Genomic DNA, 18,565 nt, shown 5'->3' on the forward strand with positions numbered 1-18,565 from the left:
CCAGCAAGAAACAGCTAGGGAATGAAAGGAAAGTAGAAGTTGGAAATTGAGTCATCCAACCCACATTCTTAACCAAACCAAACCAAACCAAAACCATTGATACACACATTCACACTTTCACTTCACCACAACACATACACTTTTGTTTTTTCTCTTTCTTTCTCTCATCGGAGTGAAGCATTGCTGCAGAATAAATCAATAAACCCTTTTTCTTTTTCTCCTCTCTCACATTTTGATTGATTCAGATCCGCAATGGCACCCAACAACAACAGAACCAAGGGATCGCATTTTCCCCTGCTTGCCTTCCTCCTTCTATGCCTCCTTGCGCCCCTTCTCTTCTTCAGCGCATCGCCCCTTCATACTTTTCATGGTCTCATTCCTTTTCCTCTCCTTATCTCAATCAAATCTCACTTCTTTTCCAATTGGGCATTGCTTATTGCTTGCATCTTATTATTCTTCCAGATCCCACATCCGCAACTCTTCCAATGCTTTTCTTTTCTTCTAGATTATATGCTTTATTTCTCTCTTTTTTTTTCTAGGGACTTTTGAATTGTCGGGAATTAAAATGAAATGGGGTGTGATATAATGTTCTTGACGTGAGGAGTGGGAAATGGGAGAACAAAAAAATCGTGATTAGTGTCTATGGGTTTTTGTTCAATGCACGTGTAATGAGTTTAAGTTAGTTTGATTAATTACTTCAAGTGCATTGTGCAGATCAAGGTGGTAATTCGGCTGTTACCAGCAGAAAGGTACGTTTTTGGGTTTAATGGTTATATGATTAAGACTCTGTTTGGCTGAACTTTTTGTAAGTACTTATTGAAGAAGAGAATATGAAAGTAAAAAATCGAACTTCTTGCATAAGCTAAAACAAACTTTGCATTTAAGTTTTGTATTGACTTATGCATTTAAGTTGTATGGAAGCTCTCTTCATTTAATTTACTCAAAAGATAAGGCGGCTTATGGAAAAGCTCAATGCATTTTATTACCTTCTTATTTACTTTTCCTACAAGTGGCTTATGGGACCTTATTCTTTTAATGTTGTTGTTTGTTGCAGGTTGCCAGATTCAGAGAGTGGCAGTCATTGCAGGATCTTAAATCGCTTTTTTCGAAAGAGGCAAGCGAAAGCTTATGTTTACTCGTGTTCTGTGTCTCGCCTGTAATGTTTTTTTGTTGAAGAGTTTGTGCTCTTCCTGGGTTTCTAATAATCATTATGATTTAGGTTCTTGATGTTATTATTTCCAACACAAATGATGCGGGCCCTTTGAGTCTTGAGAGTTTTAGAAAAAATAACTTGTCTGCTTCATGGAGAGTTGTTGGATCAAAGGCTTCTAATGCTACAAATCAGGTTTGGAAGAATGATTTACTTCTGCTAGAAGCTTTTACTTCCTGTTTTAAAGAAAAAAGGGCATATTTTCTCTCTTTATGATAGTCCATTTTTTATTTTTGGTTATAGGTTAACGAACCAGCAAATAATGTTGGACAAGAGAAGCAAAAAGGGAAGGAAGGAAGATTTTCAGGTGCTATCGTGCTACTGCGTAGTTTGCTTTTGTTGTGCCTATGTTTTTTTACTTTCTCATTGAATATGCGTAATTTGCTTATGTTGTCCCTAAGTTTTTTTACTTTCTCATTAAATAGTTTTTATGAATGCAGTTGGTCATGCTCAGTGGACTGACAGTCCTGCACAGCAATCCAGAAGGGTGAGTATCCTTGATCATTCTTGAGTATTTTTCTTGTTTTAACTTGTATACAGTTTTTTTCTGATAGCCATTTACTGATGCATGTTTGCACTGTGGGGTAGTCTGCTACACAGTCTGGGGTTACACTGTTATGGAAATAGCCTCGCTGCTGATATAATACATAGGCTTTCCCAAATCCCAACTGGCCATGATGGTGCCTTAGATGCCAGGATACCCTATTTGTCACTTCCAGCTGACATGAAGCTGTGCTAGCCTTCGAGAGTTTATGTACACTCATGCTTACATGAACTCGACTCCTATTTAACTCGAACTCGTAAGAATTCACCTAACATAAAAAATAATATTGAATTTTGACATCACAACAAAGAAAGTAGCAAATCACAATGACAAAGTGTGGTAGTACATTAGTGCTAAATGAAATTAAATGACATAGATGACTAAACCATATATAAATTCATAAAAGGATAAGTTCTTAAGATGAAAACAATTTAAATAATTTGAGTCTAATAAAATATTGTCATTGTTGGGTAAAATTCAGATAAAAATTACATTTGATTTCAAACTTGATACTTCACTTAAGAGTTTATGTAAGTTTATCTTTACTTAGAAAAGAGTTTGATAGCGCGAGTTAACTCGTTTTTCCTATCTAGGATTGTAAACTCGTTTGAGTTTTAAGAGATAACTAAGAGTTTGACTACCTTGTATTTGACACATTGGAAATTTATTAATTTGTCCATATACTTGCAAATAAGTTGTTGGAGTACCAAATCTAAGAAAAAAAGTCTCACATTGAATAAGAATGGCCAACATGTTAATGACACAAAGACATACGAGCCGTTGATGGAAGATTCTTTGTGTTATTTAGGCTCCCCTCACGACCCAACAAAATATTATCTCAAACTAAATTTTATTGATTTTGTACTGAATCTCTATATTCAAGTACTTTTAACCCAAGACTATTCTAATAATCTATTCTTATAACACGTGGTTGATAATTCCCAAATGTAAAGCTTACTATTCCTAAATTAATTCTTCCTAAAATAAATTTGACTTGAAGGCAACTTCACGCCAATAACCCTAAAGTTTATGTAGAGTTCAATGTTGTTTGCACTGTGGATGACACTCTATTTTGGAAACTCAACAATTCTGAAAATAAACCCTGTTTTGTTCTTTGTAAATATCTTTTGCAGCAATTAATAGAGAAAAGGAAGGAAAAGCGTGCTGCTGAGTTGGTAAAAGACGATGAAGTAGTTGTAAGGCTTGAAGATTCAGCTATTGAACACTCAAAATCTGTTGATTCAGCAGTTCTTGGTAAATACAACATTTGGAGGAAAGAAAATGAGAATGAAAATCCCGATTCTACTGTACGGTTGATGCGAGACCAAATCATTATGGCTAAGGTTTACTTGAGTCTTGCAAAGATGAAGGACAATCTTGAACTGTACCAAGAACTGGAATCTCAGCTTAAAGAAAGTCAGCGTGCTTTAGGTGAGGCAACTTCTGATGCTGACCTACATCCAAGGTATGAAAGCTATGTGCAATTTTCTCAATAGTGATATCCATATGCATCTGGGTCTTGGTTTACATTAACCAACTTTACTAATAAAATGTTTAATATCTGTAGTGATCATGAAAAAATCAAAACTATGGGCCAAGTTCTTTCCAAGGCAAAAGAGCAATTGTATGACTGCAACTTGGTTACTGGGAAATTGAGGGCAATGCTACAAACAGCTGATGAGCGGGTTAGGAGCTTGAGAAAACAAAGCACGTTCCTTAGTCAGTTAGCTGCCAAGACCATACCAAATGGAATTCACTGCTTATCTATGCGCCTTACCATAGACTACTTCCTCCTTCCCCTTGAACAGAGAAAATTTCCTAGAAGTGAGAATTTGGAGAATCCTAGTCTCTATCATTATGCCCTATTCTCGGACAATGTCTTGGCTGCATCTGTTGTTGTGAACTCAACTATTTTGAATGCAAAGGTGATTTATACTATCTTTTACCAGACCAGTGTGTGTGCGCATTTTTATAAACTGATTTTCTTTATAGATGATGAATAGCTGCTTGCATTGTACAGCCCCACATATTTTGCTTGTACAAGTCAATAACTAATATAATTAAACTTTTCCTTTGTCTTCATTTCTTCAACATCAGGATCCTTCAAAGCATGTGTTTCACCTTGTTACTGACAAACTAAATTTTGGAGCCATGAACATGTGGTTTTTGCTGAATCCTCCTGGAAAAGCCACAATCAATGTTGAAAATGTTGATGAATTTAAGTGGTTGAACTCATCCTATTGCCCAGTCTTGAAGCAGCTTGAATCTGCAACAATGAAAGAGTATTATTTCAAGGCAGGCCATCCAACTACTACTGGTGCTTCGAATCTCAAGTACAGAAATCCAAAATATCTGTCAATGCTTAACCACCTGAGATTCTATCTTCCACAAGTTTATCCAAAATTGGACAAGATTCTTTTCCTTGATGATGACATTGTTGTCCAGAAGGATCTGACTGGATTATGGGCTGTGAATCTTCATGGAAAAGTAAATGGGGCTGTTGAAACATGTGGGGAGAGTTTTCACCGATTTGACAAATACCTTAACTTTTCAAATCCACATATTGCAAAAAATTTTGATCCAAATGCTTGTGGTTGGGCATATGGGATGAACATGTTTGATTTGAAGGTGTGGAAAAAGAAGGACATCACTGGCATATATCACAAATGGCAGAATTTGGTTAGTACTTGAACATAACTTGGCTTACATCACGTGCCTATTCTTACATGATAATATGACCTCAGACAAATTTAACTCCTCTATAGGAGTTACCCTTATGAGATAAACTACAGTTAAAACTGTTGATTCAAAAATTGACGGTTGTAATGTTGACAACTTCCCTAGTTTGTTATGTATGTGTGCATGCATCTTGTTACAATATCAACCGTTGACATTACAACAACAAAAGGTTTTAACTTGAACTTTATTCAACTGATATTTCACTGACCCTTTTCTTCCTGTTTGATTCCAGAACGAAGACAGGGTGCTGTGGAAGCTGGGGACATTGCCTCCAGGCCTGATGACATTCTATGGATTAACACATCCGCTAAATAAGTCATGGCATGTTCTTGGTCTGGGTTACAATCCAAGTGTAGATCGTTCGGAGATCGATAATGCGGCTGTTGTACACTACAATGGTAATATGAAGCCATGGTTAGATATAGCCATGACAAAGTATCGGACATACTGGACCAAATATGTAAAATTTGATCATCCCTATCTTCAGAATTGTAAGCTACGGCAATGATCCTGACAATTAGGTCCAAAGTCTAAGACAAAAAAACTCTTTCTCTGCACAATACCCTTTCCCATCTTCTTTCTATCTTGGCAATTTCAAGTGAAGTGCCTTGTTTTGTGGTTACCCCTACATCATCTCTTTCCCAAGTCACTTTTTTGGCTTTCAATTCATTCTATTTGTTTACACTACCCTCACTGATTTGAAACAAGGTACATAAGTAGCATACCTTGTTTACTGCTATAAAATCCCTTCATTGTATACAATACTCTCTGATACTGAGACTGGACTAGAAATAGAATAACAATTTTATGTATTCTTTCAAAAATAGCTTTCTTCAGTTTCGAGAACCTTTTTGATGATTGCATATTGTATTGCATTTTCTTCTGGTGTACTAGTCATCAGGAATTGATATAGGAGTATGATTTTAATTATCTTAGTTTATGATAAAATTTGCAATTTAAGTCGAAATCAACTTAGAAGTATATTAAGCATACCTAACTTAATTAGACTATCAAATGAAAATATCTTAAGCATACATAATTTAATTAGGCAATCAAATTAAAAAAAGGTAAAAGAGGTCAAATAAGTTTAGTGGTCAAATGATACTTTATATTGTTTGTTCATCAATCTTAGGTTCACAAATGTTTTGTTCCACTAACTGTATACTTTTCACCCAAGTAAACCACACAAATGGAATATATTCAACTGAGATTTTAAAAGATTTTTTTTTATAAAAAAAAGCTTTATAGTATTCAATTGAAATTATATTTTAAGATAATTACTACATGGTTATAGTATCCGTGTGTTTGTATTGTTTAAATTTCTTTAAAATTTTGTTGTGTTACCTTTGTTATATGTTTTATATTATAAATTTATAATAACTATAATTTTCTTGAATTAATGAGGTAAATTTATAAAATATCATTATAAATTTTATTATATATTTCTATTCATACATGATATAAAGAGTAAATGATTATATATATAGTTGTTATTTTTGAAGAGAAAAGTTCTTTAATTATTTTAAAATAAATAAAAATTAAGAAAATATTTATTTTATTAAATAAATAAATAATTTTATTTATTTATTAAAAGATAAATAATCTAAATACCGTATATTTTTTCTTTTGAATTTTTTTATTATAATAACTATTAAAATAAAAATTGTAAGAAAATGGTTTTGTAAGTCCTCGTCTTCTTCTGCCTTAAGCCAAAAAATTGTAAGAAAATGTGTATAAAATGTCCTCTTTATATGTTGTTATAGAAATAAATATATTATTAAATTATTCAAATATTTTCATTAAAAATAATTATAAAAATAAATATTTTTTAATTTTATTGTTGCTAATTTTTTAATTGTGTAAGTAGTTTGTTTGTGAATAATTATTTGAATTTAAAACAGTAGTTTTTTAAAGGCTAAAATTGTAAGAAATTGTCTACTCCACAGAAGAAATTGTTATAAATTATAGATAACTATTAAAATAAAAATATATTATTAAATTATAAAACAAATTTTATTAAAGTAATTATAAAAAAATAATTTTCTAATTTTATTATAGATAACTTTTTTATTGTATAGGTGACTTTTTATTGTGAGTAATTATTTGAATTTTAAAAAAATAGTTATTTAAAGAGTAAAATTGTAATAAATTATGTATATAAAAGGAGTGTATCCTGTTATAGATTATTTAGAAGGTAATAAATTTTAGTGTTATTTAATTGAGATTTAAAAAAAAGGAAGAATCTTGTATTTGAAATCATATTGATTTTAATGGATTATTTTATTAATGGTATTTTTGTGGATTTTGATGGGACTTACTTATATGTATTATATGTATGAATATCATTTCTTTGAAATGATTTCGTTCAAATGTGAGACTTCTCTGTTTTCATTCAAAAACAAATATCAATAAGTAGAAATAACAAAAAAGTTCTATTTTTTTTTTTAGTTTCAAATATATGTCTAAATTATAATGTTTGCTAGTAATTATATTTTATACTTTCTATTATACTAATGCAAATTGTAAACTCATATTTTCCTATTGCACCTCCTTATCATAATCTTATTCGTGGTAATCTAACATATGATAACAATTGTGAATCAAATCTAAAATTATTGTACACTATTGTCTTATGTATTATTAGTCTTGTAGTGCACATGCAAATCTATCATGTTATGTTCAATTTGTTAATCTTCAGGTTAATATGAAATTAAAAATACCATGACCGTTGATTAATCTAGCTTACAATTACTATTGTGTTAAAAGCTCATTCAAATATATGTTTAGAAATGATGACCTATAATCGACTATGCTAGTATAATCGATTAAGACTCACATGCTAATCGATTAAGTACACAATGTTATCTGATTACACACATGTTTAACCGATTACATACAACAACCTAATCTATTATGTTATGGAGTATAATCAATTATGGAGTCAAATCTAATCAATTATAACTCATTTCATTTATACAACTTGTGTTACTAGTGCTCTGAAATGCCATGTAGCATGGACACATCCATCCTTAATTCATTTCCATTAACAACCACAATATCATTCAACCTCACACTTTAAACAACATTTACTTAAAAATACTCAAGTGAATGTACTCTACCAAAGCTCAAACATCACTAACTTACAAAGGTCTTGTCTTCTTGAGTGGTATCTTTCCTTGTGCATTTCTACAACTTTCTTCATGTTGACCTAAACAAATATCATCTTCATTACATCCCCAAACAACATAAATCAGAGAAGACAAAAAGATATCTTATCTCCAACACCTATTTTTTGCCTATAGGTTAAAGGTTTTACCCTCCGTATACCGTTCACATATGAGTGATGATATTTTGACACCTTGCTCCACTTTACACCCACAACAAAATATTAATATTTGTAATTAAAAAATTAAAAAAATGTCCTTAATAAAAATATAAGCAAAATGCAAAATGTTAAAATAATTTTCAAAATTAAAAAAGATTAAAATATTAATATTTAGTGGGGTGTAGGGTGAAACAATGAGTGTCAAAAAATCATTTTCCTTCACATATATATGCATATACATATTTTGAAATCCAAAAATGATCACAGTGTCATTCCAACAATGCTCATCTTTATCAAATCATGTATTTGTATTTTTTTAATATTTCTCAATGCATAATCGATCATAATCTCCATTCTAACCAATTGACCAAACATACGTAATCCATTATGAACACATCAAACCACATGCACGTTGATATCACATTCCTATGCAGAGTCATAGTGGTAATTGAACAAGAATGGTTAATCTTTCCATACAAATCTTCACACTTCAAATAGATGGGGTGCTTCTTCCCTCCCCCTCCTATTTCTTTCTATGCAAGTCAACTCAAATCTTTCTTACCAAACTGCTACCATAAATGACATTTTTCAGTCTCCAAATCCTTCCTTTTGCAGATTGTAGTTACCCATTCAAACAAAGTGCCATAGTGTGGACCAAGACATCATATTTGGTTTCAGAATGAGCTAGAAAAGATAAGGATGAGATAGAAAAAAAGAAACATGAAAAACCTTTTTGTTTTTGCAAGGTCTATTTGCATAGGATGAGTATTAATTGGAAGATTGATAACAACTTCAAAATCTGTAGTAGAAGTGTTTTGCAAATTGAGATACAGTCGGAACAAATTAAGTTTCAAGAGATGAGATAGTACAATAACAATAGAAAGGGACCTGAAAAAGAAGGAAGAACTAGAAAATAACCCATTATAGGGTTCACCATTAGGAGAGAGACTTTTGTACCCTCCCTAAGAGGAGGAAAAGTATCAATGAAAAGCACATTCTGAACACGGACCCAACAAAACAATTTTGATGATGTGTTTCAATAAATTCAAAAATAAATGCTAACTGTGAAGCTGTCTAACAAGACAACAGATTGCAAATCAAAAGTGCAACCAAAAATAGAATTGTAAATTTAAATTTATAATTAAAAGTTAACAACAACTTGACTAAAATGGTTTTCTTTTTTTGTCTTGAATGACTTTGTTTTCAGGAGTTTTTACAATGTAAGTTTATTACACGGCCATGTGAAACATAATTACAGAAGAAAAAAATGGTACAACTAAAATTGAAGTGACATTTCTACAAGTGTTCAATATCTATATCAATTAACAACAGCCTCAGAATCTGGAAAAGAAAAAACAAAAGTTTAAGGTCAAAGGGTTGCAATTACTGCTGCCGCGGTTTTGCACCGCCACCAGCCTCCTCCGCATTGACAGGAGTAGATGAACCACTCCTTTTGCCCCCTTGTCCGGCGATCGTCCTTCCCATGAACTTCCCTGCTTTGCTGAGTCCACTGCCCATAGCACCGAGGCCACTGCCAACAAATCCAACACCAGCACCAATGCCACTGCCAACAAGGCCAGCTCCAGAACTAACACCACTCCCCACAACTCCAGCACCAGTAGCAACACCACTCCCCACAAGCCCAGCACCAGAAGCAACACCACTCCCCACAAGCCCAGCACCAGAAGCAACACCACTCCCCACAACTCCAGCACCAGAAGCAACACCACTACCCACAACTCCAGCACCAGAAACAACGCCACTACCCACCATTCCAACACCAGAAACAACGCCACTACCCACCATTCCAACACCGGACCCAACCATCGATGCTGCTCCATCTACGGCATCCATTGTACTTCCTATAACTCCCTCCTCTTTAAGTTTCTTCCTTTCTTCTAAAATCTTCTTCTCTGCCTCTAGGGCAACCAATTGTTCTTTCTTGTCAAATTCGTGATAAAAGATCTGGAATTCCAATGAGATTGTGATTTTTAATTTAATCCAGAGAACATCTATACAACTATATCAAAAATAGCTCCAGAAATTATGCACTAATGTTATCACTGCCAAAAGAAAACAATTCAATGCATGTCTAATTATACCTTCATTGTCAAGGTTCCTCGATCCTTTTTGTCTTTCACTTTCAGTGTATCAAGTGATGGCAGCAGCCTCACCTGAAACTCCTTTTCAGTTTCTGCTTTCAGGCCAATAAGTGGTAATTTTGCTACTCCCAATCGCTTATCTTGCCCAATGTCCTTATCAAAAACCTATATTCAGAGCCATCAATGAAAAACATTTATGATAAATCATGACAACAAAAGAATTTAATAGGGATTATGCAGTTGGGAAGAGAACTTCAAGATTTCAAACCAAAAAATTATCAGGTGTAGCTAGTCAAAACAGATTAAGGTTTGGATAATTTCATCCATAAGCACTTACAGGAAAGTGAATAAGGTAAAATGGAATAGATTACTCCCAGAAGTTAAAATTAGTCCATACATATGTTAATTTGTAAAATTTCTTTCAATTAGTTTTGTAAAAGTTATTTTTAACTCATGCATAAACTAATTTTAATTTATGGAAGAAGATTATTTCATTTTACCTTCTAATTTTCTTCTCCTATGAAGGCCTGTGGAGAAATTTATCCAGAAAGAGCCTAATAAACCTTCACGGGGAGAAGATAAAGTAACAACTATGATCAAGATAAAGAAAGGAATCTAACATGAATTTTCTAAGAAGCAGTTACATGAGAAACCTTGCACTTCAGCAAGTAAATTGTATATACACAAAGATGTAAAATTGCCGCCAGCTTTGATGTCAGAAAGTTTAATGGGAAAATCACAAATCAAGAGTTCAGGATAGGCCAATTACATCTAAGTTCTTTTTAGTAGTTCACTTTGAGTTCTTATATGGTATCTCTAACTACTGGGTACTCCATCTAATTAACTCCTTACAATTGGACATCTACAAGTCTTACTCTCACATGGCCAAACTCTTAGAATTTAAGCTTGGGTTAATTCAACTCTGCAACTAGTTTTTAAGGTAAGGATTACCCAAGCTTTATATGTTTTATTTAAGTCATATCTATAGTTGAGGCTCTAATATATCATAGAACTTTGGCCTAGGCTTTAACTCACACAAATTCAACTTATAAGATTAGAATTACCCAAAATTTATGTTATATTTAAGTCAAATTTCGAGTCAATGTGGGCTAAATACCACCCGTGAAGCTTCAATTAAGGTAGCCCCCAAACAAACTGCAACTAAGGCAGGCTAGGAATGACTGCATTAAGGCAATTTTCCAAAAACAAACCCTTATGAATGCAATTCTACCAAGTTTTTCTTTCATGGTTGCTACTCCTACCTTCTCTAATATATTTATTCACGATCTTATTTTTTTCTTCTAAGTTCATTTCCTCCTTGCAACATTCTTAGCTTTATAACACTTGTTGGCTCTTGATTTCCCAACTTTCAGAATCATGAAGCATCATTAGTAACAATTTCCCTAAGATTGAGTAGCACGTTTCAATAAAAAATATCCACCATTTCATTGACCTTGCAAAAACCCTAAGACATATATCTGCCTCAATCTCTTCACCATTTCATGTGTGAAATTCAAATTTTTAGTATAGCAATCATGAGGTCATATCATGGGTAGCTTGCAAGTATCTCAACCAAGGATTAAATAAATAACAGTTATAACAGAAAAAGGATTAGTTGTGCTAAACCTCAACAATTAGTGACTGTGTCTCCTTGTCCTCGGCAATCAAGTCAAAAACCTCATTCCAAACAGGGTTCAAGTTGTTATCAATGGCCTTTGTTTTAACCTTAAACAGTGGCCGAATATGCAACACTGCATAAGGATCGGACTTCCCAATCATTTCCATATTCTTTAGATCATTGGCTTTCATTACTTTCACTCTAAGTGTTCCCTGGGGTTTAAGCTCCAGGTCACTGCAAAAATAAAGGTGCTTAAGTAGTATAAAATATTTGAGCATTACCATTTTAAATTTGCATGTTCCTAAATACCACTTTTTTTTCTTTTCAAGGGGGGTGGAGGAAACAGAAAATGAAATCGAAGCTCTTTGCTAGAGGAATATTTCTACACAATTCAAACAATTTGAAAATATATTTACCAGATATATAGTTAAACCACATGCTCCAACATTCATGCAGATGAATATAATAAACAAAAATAAAATCCATAAGATTCACATTACCTAGTATCAACAGGTATACCCCCTAGAGGAACAACAATCCTATGAGGCCATTGGAGCATGTCGGTAACAATTGAGTTCACAGTATCCTATTGGAAATTGTGTATTATAAGTAATTAATTCAAAATCAGTAAAAGGTGGAAGGGGCATGTTCGTAAAATAGAACTCACATCAATCATATCTGAAATTCCAGGAAGGGCTGTCAAACTTCCACCAACAGCCTTCAACGTGTAATCAATTCTAGGCTTTGGCTGATAAAATGTTAATGAAAAAGTCAGTAACTTCAAAACTGTAAATGATATTAGCATCCCAATTATCATGTAGTAGGCTATGCTGATAACAGTAGTCCAAGAATTCAATTAGATCATTGACAAAGGTTGTCAAATTAGAACTCTTAGTATGAACAATTGTATCAGTCCACATCATTCACAAGCTACAGCTGGTGATGATGGCTCTACCATCATGACACTGAGATCAAATTGTTAAGACCATTGATGCTGATAGTTAATGTGATCAACATATGTGATTACTATAAAGGGATTTATTATCCAGATTTTTCAGATTTTGGTTTAACCAACTAAAGGTGATATCAAATGAAAACTTGCATATCCAACTTCAAGTCAATATTATTTGCTTGATTTGAAGGAGAGCACGCAAAGGGAGGTTGCAAAACTCAATCGAGTGCATCATCATCCCCCCTCCACTCTCCAAACTCTCTTTTTTTTTCATTTTTGAACCTCAAAAGTTACCTCAGCAAGTAGGGCAACAACAACAGCAGAAACGCACGGAATCTCATCCGCAAGTTGCAATATAACACGGATGATGGTGAACACCTGAAGATCCTTCAACTGAAGCAAAAAACAACACTCAAAATTTTGAAAGTTTCTCATACGAAAGTGAAATTCAACAAACACTGCTGAGTCTAACCTGAATAGGAATTGATGCAACAAGTGCAGCTTCAACAGCCAAAACAATATTGGGATCACCACCCCAACGGAAATCGATGTCCATAATTATTTGACCTTTTTTAAGATTCTGAACACGAATACCTGCATGGATAAAGAAAATATGAATACATTAATTCTCAAAATAAAAAATAATAATTCAACAGAAAAATTTAAAGGGAGAAACAATAAGGGTGATACAAATTTGTGTTTTGTAGCATTTTGTTATGGTGTTATTGACCTGCACTCATCTTTTCATCTAAGTTTGATTTTCAATACTTGTTAAATCTTGAATCTCATAATTATTGATTTTGAAAAGATACAATAGGCTGGATTGTATTGCTTTTGGATAGAAATTGCCACAGACTGAGACACATAAGAATGGACTCAAATTGCACAATGATATTGTCGGATTCTAGATTTTGCATCATTAACATAAATTTTTGGATGGCCAGCTTTTGGAAAAGGTATAAAAAATTACATATGAAGCAGCCTAAAAGAAATATTAGCAAAATAGAATGGCAAATACGCTCATTGTCTTGTACATTTAAGTGCAGTAGTAAACTTAGCACAGAAAAAACAAAGAGGAATTACAGTAGACAGAAACCTTCAACTTTTGGAGCAACAATTCCAAGGGAGAGCTTGCTGAACTTTAATGAAGTAATTCCAGGAGGTCTGTACTCTTCCAACAGTGGTTCAACTGACTCTCTTATCACCAATGTTGCTGCCTAAAAGTAAACATAATCCAGATAAAGATAAAGTCAGCAATTTAAGCAATGCAGGGTGCATGTTGTAGGCAAACAATTTCACTTGATAAATCCTAATAATTTGAAGATGTGGATACAAAACTAACTAAATACCAAAGGACATCCAAGGTTTCCACGGTTTTGATTTTTTGAGTTCTATATTGTATGAGTTCTCAATGAAGAATTCTGAATTTAGTTCCCTATAATAATCAGATCCAATATAGACTTTCAAAACAATATAGTGTCATTCAATAGTAAATAAACAACCTTATCAAAATATAGTTAAAAAACAACAAACTGCTGTAGATTATCATACAAACATTTTTTTTATCCGCAATCATATAATATGCAAGCAAGTATACTCACATCTGCAACAAATGGCCAAAGTTTGGATAGCTGCTTGTTTAGCCATTTCACCTGAAAATGCCCATGTAAAGAAGATCATACACAGAGCACAACATGCATAGTATATCAATTGGGAACAAGGTAGTGTTTCTATATTTTGACTTTGCAGCTATATTTGATGTTTTGCCGATAATATATACCATATTAACTGGAATAATAGGAGAGCCGTGTCAAATCATTTCAGTAAAAAGCTATGTAACCACAATAGACGTTATCTCACCTGCTCATATACAGGAAAAGATATCCAATCAGGAAAATTATCTCCACAAATTTTCTTTAAATCATCTCTGTTGAGGGACCCAAGGAGTTTAATATCAACTGCCTGTAGAGAAAAATGAAGAATGTTAGTATAAGGGAATTATATATATACACAAACAATCACCGAAGAATGTTAGTATAAGGAAATTATATATATACACACAATCACACGCACAAACACAGATTAAAACATATTTTGTTGTTATATAAAAATGTGCTCATTAAAAAAGGATCCTCAAATGCCTTTCTTTTTATTTTCCTGTTTATACCCTTATTTTCCTTGTCTTCTGCCAATGCAGTGGTTTAATCAGTATAGAATCCAGGATCCAGACTCCAGGCTGAAGTCTACAGGCACACCATACTGACATATGACTGATTAAGTTGTCACTGATGACGTAGAGATTACTGTTTTAACTTTTCCCATCACACCCCATTTATAACATCAGGTAAGAGATAGCACTGAAGTATCACAGAAAGGTACACTTATGCTCTTACAGTATTTCATAAAACAATGGATTTTGACAATTACAGAGCAAGATATGTCTCTTATTCCAAAATTAGTACTCCTCTACAATAATGGAACTCCTAAATATTTTTAGCATTCCTCAATGCAGAATTCATAAAGGGAATAAAACATGATGTCACATACAAAACACATGAAATGATAAGACACGTATTATACTTGCAGGTTTAAAAGATATTTGATTTATTTCGTAAGTGACTGCATTCTGAATTTACAAGTTTCCCCCTTTAAGTTTTATTTCTCATTGTATAGTGTAGTTTAGTTTATATCATATTTAAACTTTATATGGATCTTGAAATAGAGAGAAATGGTAAGCAAACCAGAGCAACTTTGGCCAGGGGGTGGAATAGCCCTTTTCTTTTCACTAGAAATTGGCAACTTATCATTTTATCCAATTACACTTGACACTAACAACAGCAACCGAGTCTATCCCATTTGGAGTCAGCTATATAGAGGAATCAATCAACACCATTAAGCTCTATCAAACACCAAATTTCCTTATGTTACAAAACCATCTAGACTCCAAGTTAAGCAACATAGATAAAATGGCTTTCATTAGTCCCACCCAGAATTTTTTTCATATCCCTGAGTCTTTAGCAATTAATAGTCCATAAGTTGCATTCACATTAAAACTGAACCTTAAAAGCAGCCACTGGCTAGAGTAAGATATTTTGAATCAGTCCTAAGTCACTTGACAAGTTGACATTTTAGTATTAAGAATCAACAGGAGCAAACATGAGTCTGTGTAAAGCAGAAGGTACATCAAGGCTTTGGAATGCAAAGGCTTTCACTGTCTTAGCGGGACACAATCTTGGAGTTCATTATTCAGATGACAGAAAAATTCCTGGGCATTGGGTTTGGGCTCAATAAAAAGAGATCAATTCTGAATAGTTAATATATATAGACAAACCTACATACTGTTAACTTTCTTTTCCACTTGAGCTATCACAAATGTAAACACGGGTGAACTTTCTTTCAGAATGGTAACAATGGTTAGCTTGAATCTACTCTCACTTACCTCTACCAATCTAGATAGGAGAGTTGAACTATCTTCTGGAGTGTTATTTATAAGTATTTTTCCAATTTCTAACTTACTCTCTGAAAAATCAGAGACTGCTGAAAGTCACCCCATTGGCAAGATGAAAGCTCCCAGTAAGATCAAATCATTTACTGAATAGCAACTAATAAAAATGACTAGTTACAGATTGTAGGCATCAACAAATCTTTCTCTTGAGTCATATCAGTGTATAGTTCTTTAAAGTAGGGTACTCATTATTGTAAAGTCAACTACTTTCTAGTGGAATAACCTTTAGGGTAAATCAGTGAAGAATACTTTTACTTTAGAGTGTTTTCTGATGATCAATTCAACTCTCTACTGGATTTAGTCGGAAGAAAGTGCACCCCTTTTCCTTGCCAGTAAACCTGACCTTAAATAGGATTGCGTTTATGCCTTCTCTCTACCATTTCTGAGATATAAATACGCTCAATAACGATGCTGCATTCTTTATTTTTGTGGGTTCCTTCTTTTTAATGTCTTTTCTGCTCAGGATATTTTTCTCATCAACCCCAATCCAAGTTGTACTTTCCCTCTTTCTTCACAATGATAGTCTAGATAACATGGTGAGGAATTTGAGCAAAAAAAATAATTTCTATGATATTTTATGTCTTGATGCTACAACTTTTCAGTTTCCACCGAGATTATGAGTTAGATAGAGATCCAACAAGGGCTTAATTCCTACAACAGTTACATTCTCTTACGACAGTGGTTAATTGTACTTCTCTTCTAGAAAACTTCAGGACAGAGATATTGCAAATTTATCCCAGGACATCAAATCTTTAAATTGACCAAGTATCTCTTCATTTCTTCTAGCCAAACCAATTGATTAACAAAAGCCTTCTGTGTACTTCTGTCTTTCTATATATGGTTCTTTATGACATTGATTACACATCTTCAATACGAATGACCCACTTTATCGAAAAATTAAAGTAAAAAAAAAAGTCATATGCACTGATTGCGTATACTCAATCAGAAATTATCATTTAGAACAAATTTGATGAATTTTACGAAAACTACTTAAAATCAGTCATACCTTGATTTGTGATTAATTGACAATAATTGACAATGTAGATCAATTTTACCATGCCAATGCATGATCAGTAATCTCAAATTAAAATGCACCACAGGTTATCACTAGCCATTCCGTGATATCTTCCAGAATTTCTTTCAAATATTCAAAGACTTCCTCACTAATCCATTACATCATAATTCATCAACTTTTCTCCAACATTGCCCAGTAAAATGAAATCCACAATTTCTTCTTCTCATAACATTGATCATCAAAGCAATGAAATTGTTTCCTTGATCATTACATAAAAAAAAAAATACCTTTGCAATTCTCTTAGCGCTACGGTACTTCATCATGCGTTCCCACGCAGCCATCAATGCTATGCCGAATAACATCCCCAGAAAAATCCCAGAAAACAGCCCCATTTTCCCAGATTCAAAGCAACGCTACCCTTACACTTCAAACCTGAAAAAACAAAAACAAATCAAAACCAAATATACCCAAATGACTAGAGAACGCAAATTTAAGAAACAAACCTTAAAAAAAACGCACCAATCAAGCCAAAACCGGAACTTACTGTGAGATTTGAGAAAAGGATCACAAAGCGTGAATCTTGTGAAAATGTACCAATTTTGCAACTGAAGGAAGACCCAAGTTTTAATTTTCAATTCTGTAGTTACGGTAGAATCTCTTCCTCTCTCTTTGGGATGTTTCAAAACTGTTAGAATTTTTTTTGTCTTGTTTGTAACGTAAAATTGAGGGATTGGTGAGTGCTTTGGCTCTTACTCCACAAGATTGGAATTTGGAATGAAAATTGAGAAGTATTACAAAGGGACTGACTATACTCATTCAGCATCAATCATCCTTCCACATTTTTTCTTTCCTTCATGCATTTATTGGTTTCTCTTTTTTCAGTCCTTTGCCCATTTTTTCATTATTTTTTCTTTTTCTTTTGCAAGTTTCCTTTTCTTGAATCCATCCATGCAAAATACACGTGCAGCTTCCTCGGTCTTCGCCATGTCCCACAAGAAATATAATTTAGGTTAAATTATTTAATTTAATAAATTATAAAGTTGTAAGTTTTTTTTTTCTTTGTGAGAATTGAAAACATGTAACAACAATTTAGCATCTGTACAAGTAACTGAGCTTTGTTGAAAATAAATTTTCTTTCAATCTATGTATTAAAAAAATATTTAACACTATTTAATTATTTTAACTTAAACAGTAAAAACTAAAAAAATAGAGAGAGAAAGAGAGATTAAATAATGTGTAATAAGAAGAACAAAAAGAGATAGATTTATATATATATATATATATATATATATATATAAGATTGAATGAGAAATTAAATCCATAATTTATTTAAAAACTTAGGTACAATAATAAAATATTTTTGCCACATTCTAATCAACTTCAAACTCAATTAAAAATGGTTGAATTTAGGTTTCGCAGTGCTGAACATACTTTTAAATGCAGAAACTATTTAATTTTTTTTGTTTTAAATAGTAATTTTGAGTACTTTCGAACTATAATTTAAGCATGTTGTAATTATATATTACTAATTTATTACTATTTTTCTGTAATAACA

The 18,565-nt window shown here is 33.0% G+C and overlaps 2 protein-coding genes across 4 annotated transcripts; one reads left to right on the forward strand and one right to left on the reverse strand.

Moving 5' to 3' along the window:
- Window positions 1–23: 23 nt before the first annotated feature.
- On the forward strand, window positions 24–5,317 carry LOC137824146 (polygalacturonate 4-alpha-galacturonosyltransferase-like). Its single transcript, XM_068629613.1, has 10 exons — window positions 24–370; window positions 715–749; window positions 1,055–1,114; window positions 1,220–1,345; window positions 1,454–1,517; window positions 1,651–1,697; window positions 2,888–3,219; window positions 3,322–3,679; window positions 3,852–4,433; window positions 4,726–5,317. Exons 1-10 carry the CDS (start codon window positions 253–255, stop codon window positions 4,999–5,001), a joined length of 1,998 nt encoding a protein of 665 aa, XP_068485714.1. The 5' UTR covers window positions 24–252; the 3' UTR covers window positions 5,002–5,317.
- A 3,660-nt stretch (window positions 5,318–8,977) lies between these two features.
- On the reverse strand, window positions 8,978–17,913 carry LOC137826548 (calcium-dependent lipid-binding protein-like). 3 transcript variants are annotated; one of them, XM_068632547.1, is made up of 12 exons: window positions 17,555–17,913; window positions 17,298–17,442; window positions 14,351–14,452; window positions 14,092–14,142; window positions 13,587–13,707; window positions 12,963–13,084; window positions 12,785–12,883; window positions 12,206–12,286; window positions 12,039–12,124; window positions 11,547–11,772; window positions 9,921–10,085; window positions 8,978–9,783 (listed from the first exon to the last, which is right to left on the reverse strand). In XM_068632547.1, the coding sequence occupies exons 2-12, from the start codon at window positions 17,400–17,402 to the stop codon at window positions 9,202–9,204; spliced, it is 1,740 nt and encodes a 579-aa protein (XP_068488648.1). In that variant the 5' UTR covers window positions 17,403–17,442; window positions 17,555–17,913; the 3' UTR covers window positions 8,978–9,201. The 3 variants fall into 3 exon arrangements, with proteins under 3 accessions (XP_068488648.1, XP_068488649.1, XP_068488651.1); XM_068632548.1 differs by having other exon boundaries at window positions 17,514–17,913; XM_068632550.1 differs by having other exon boundaries at window positions 17,530–17,658.
- Between the last annotated feature and the right edge of the window lie 652 nt (window positions 17,914–18,565).

The sequence above is a fragment of the Phaseolus vulgaris genome, chromosome 8, assembly GCF_000499845.2.
Source record: "Phaseolus vulgaris cultivar G19833 chromosome 8, P. vulgaris v2.0, whole genome shotgun sequence".
Classification (NCBI taxonomy): domain Eukaryota; kingdom Viridiplantae; phylum Streptophyta; class Magnoliopsida; order Fabales; family Fabaceae; genus Phaseolus; species Phaseolus vulgaris.

Coding starts and splice junctions, on each gene's coding strand:
- LOC137826548 (XM_068632547.1), bottom strand. CDS start 17,402: ATGGGGCTGTTTTCTGGGATTTTTCTGGGGATGTTATTCGGCATAGCA. Junction 14,453..17,297: donor GCGCTAAGAGAATTGCAAAG/GTATTTTTTTTT, acceptor TTTTCTCTACAG/GCAGTTGATATTAAACTCCT. Junction 12,884..12,962: donor TTGCATCAATTCCTATTCAG/GTTAGACTCAGC, acceptor TTTTTGCTTCAG/TTGAAGGATCTTCAGGTGTT.
- LOC137824146 (XM_068629613.1), top strand. CDS start 253: ATGGCACCCAACAACAACAGAACCAAGGGATCGCATTTTCCCCTGCTT. Junction 750..1,054: donor CGGCTGTTACCAGCAGAAAG/GTACGTTTTTGG, acceptor TGTTTGTTGCAG/GTTGCCAGATTCAGAGAGTG. Junction 1,115..1,219: donor AATCGCTTTTTTCGAAAGAG/GCAAGCGAAAGC, acceptor ATTATGATTTAG/GTTCTTGATGTTATTATTTC.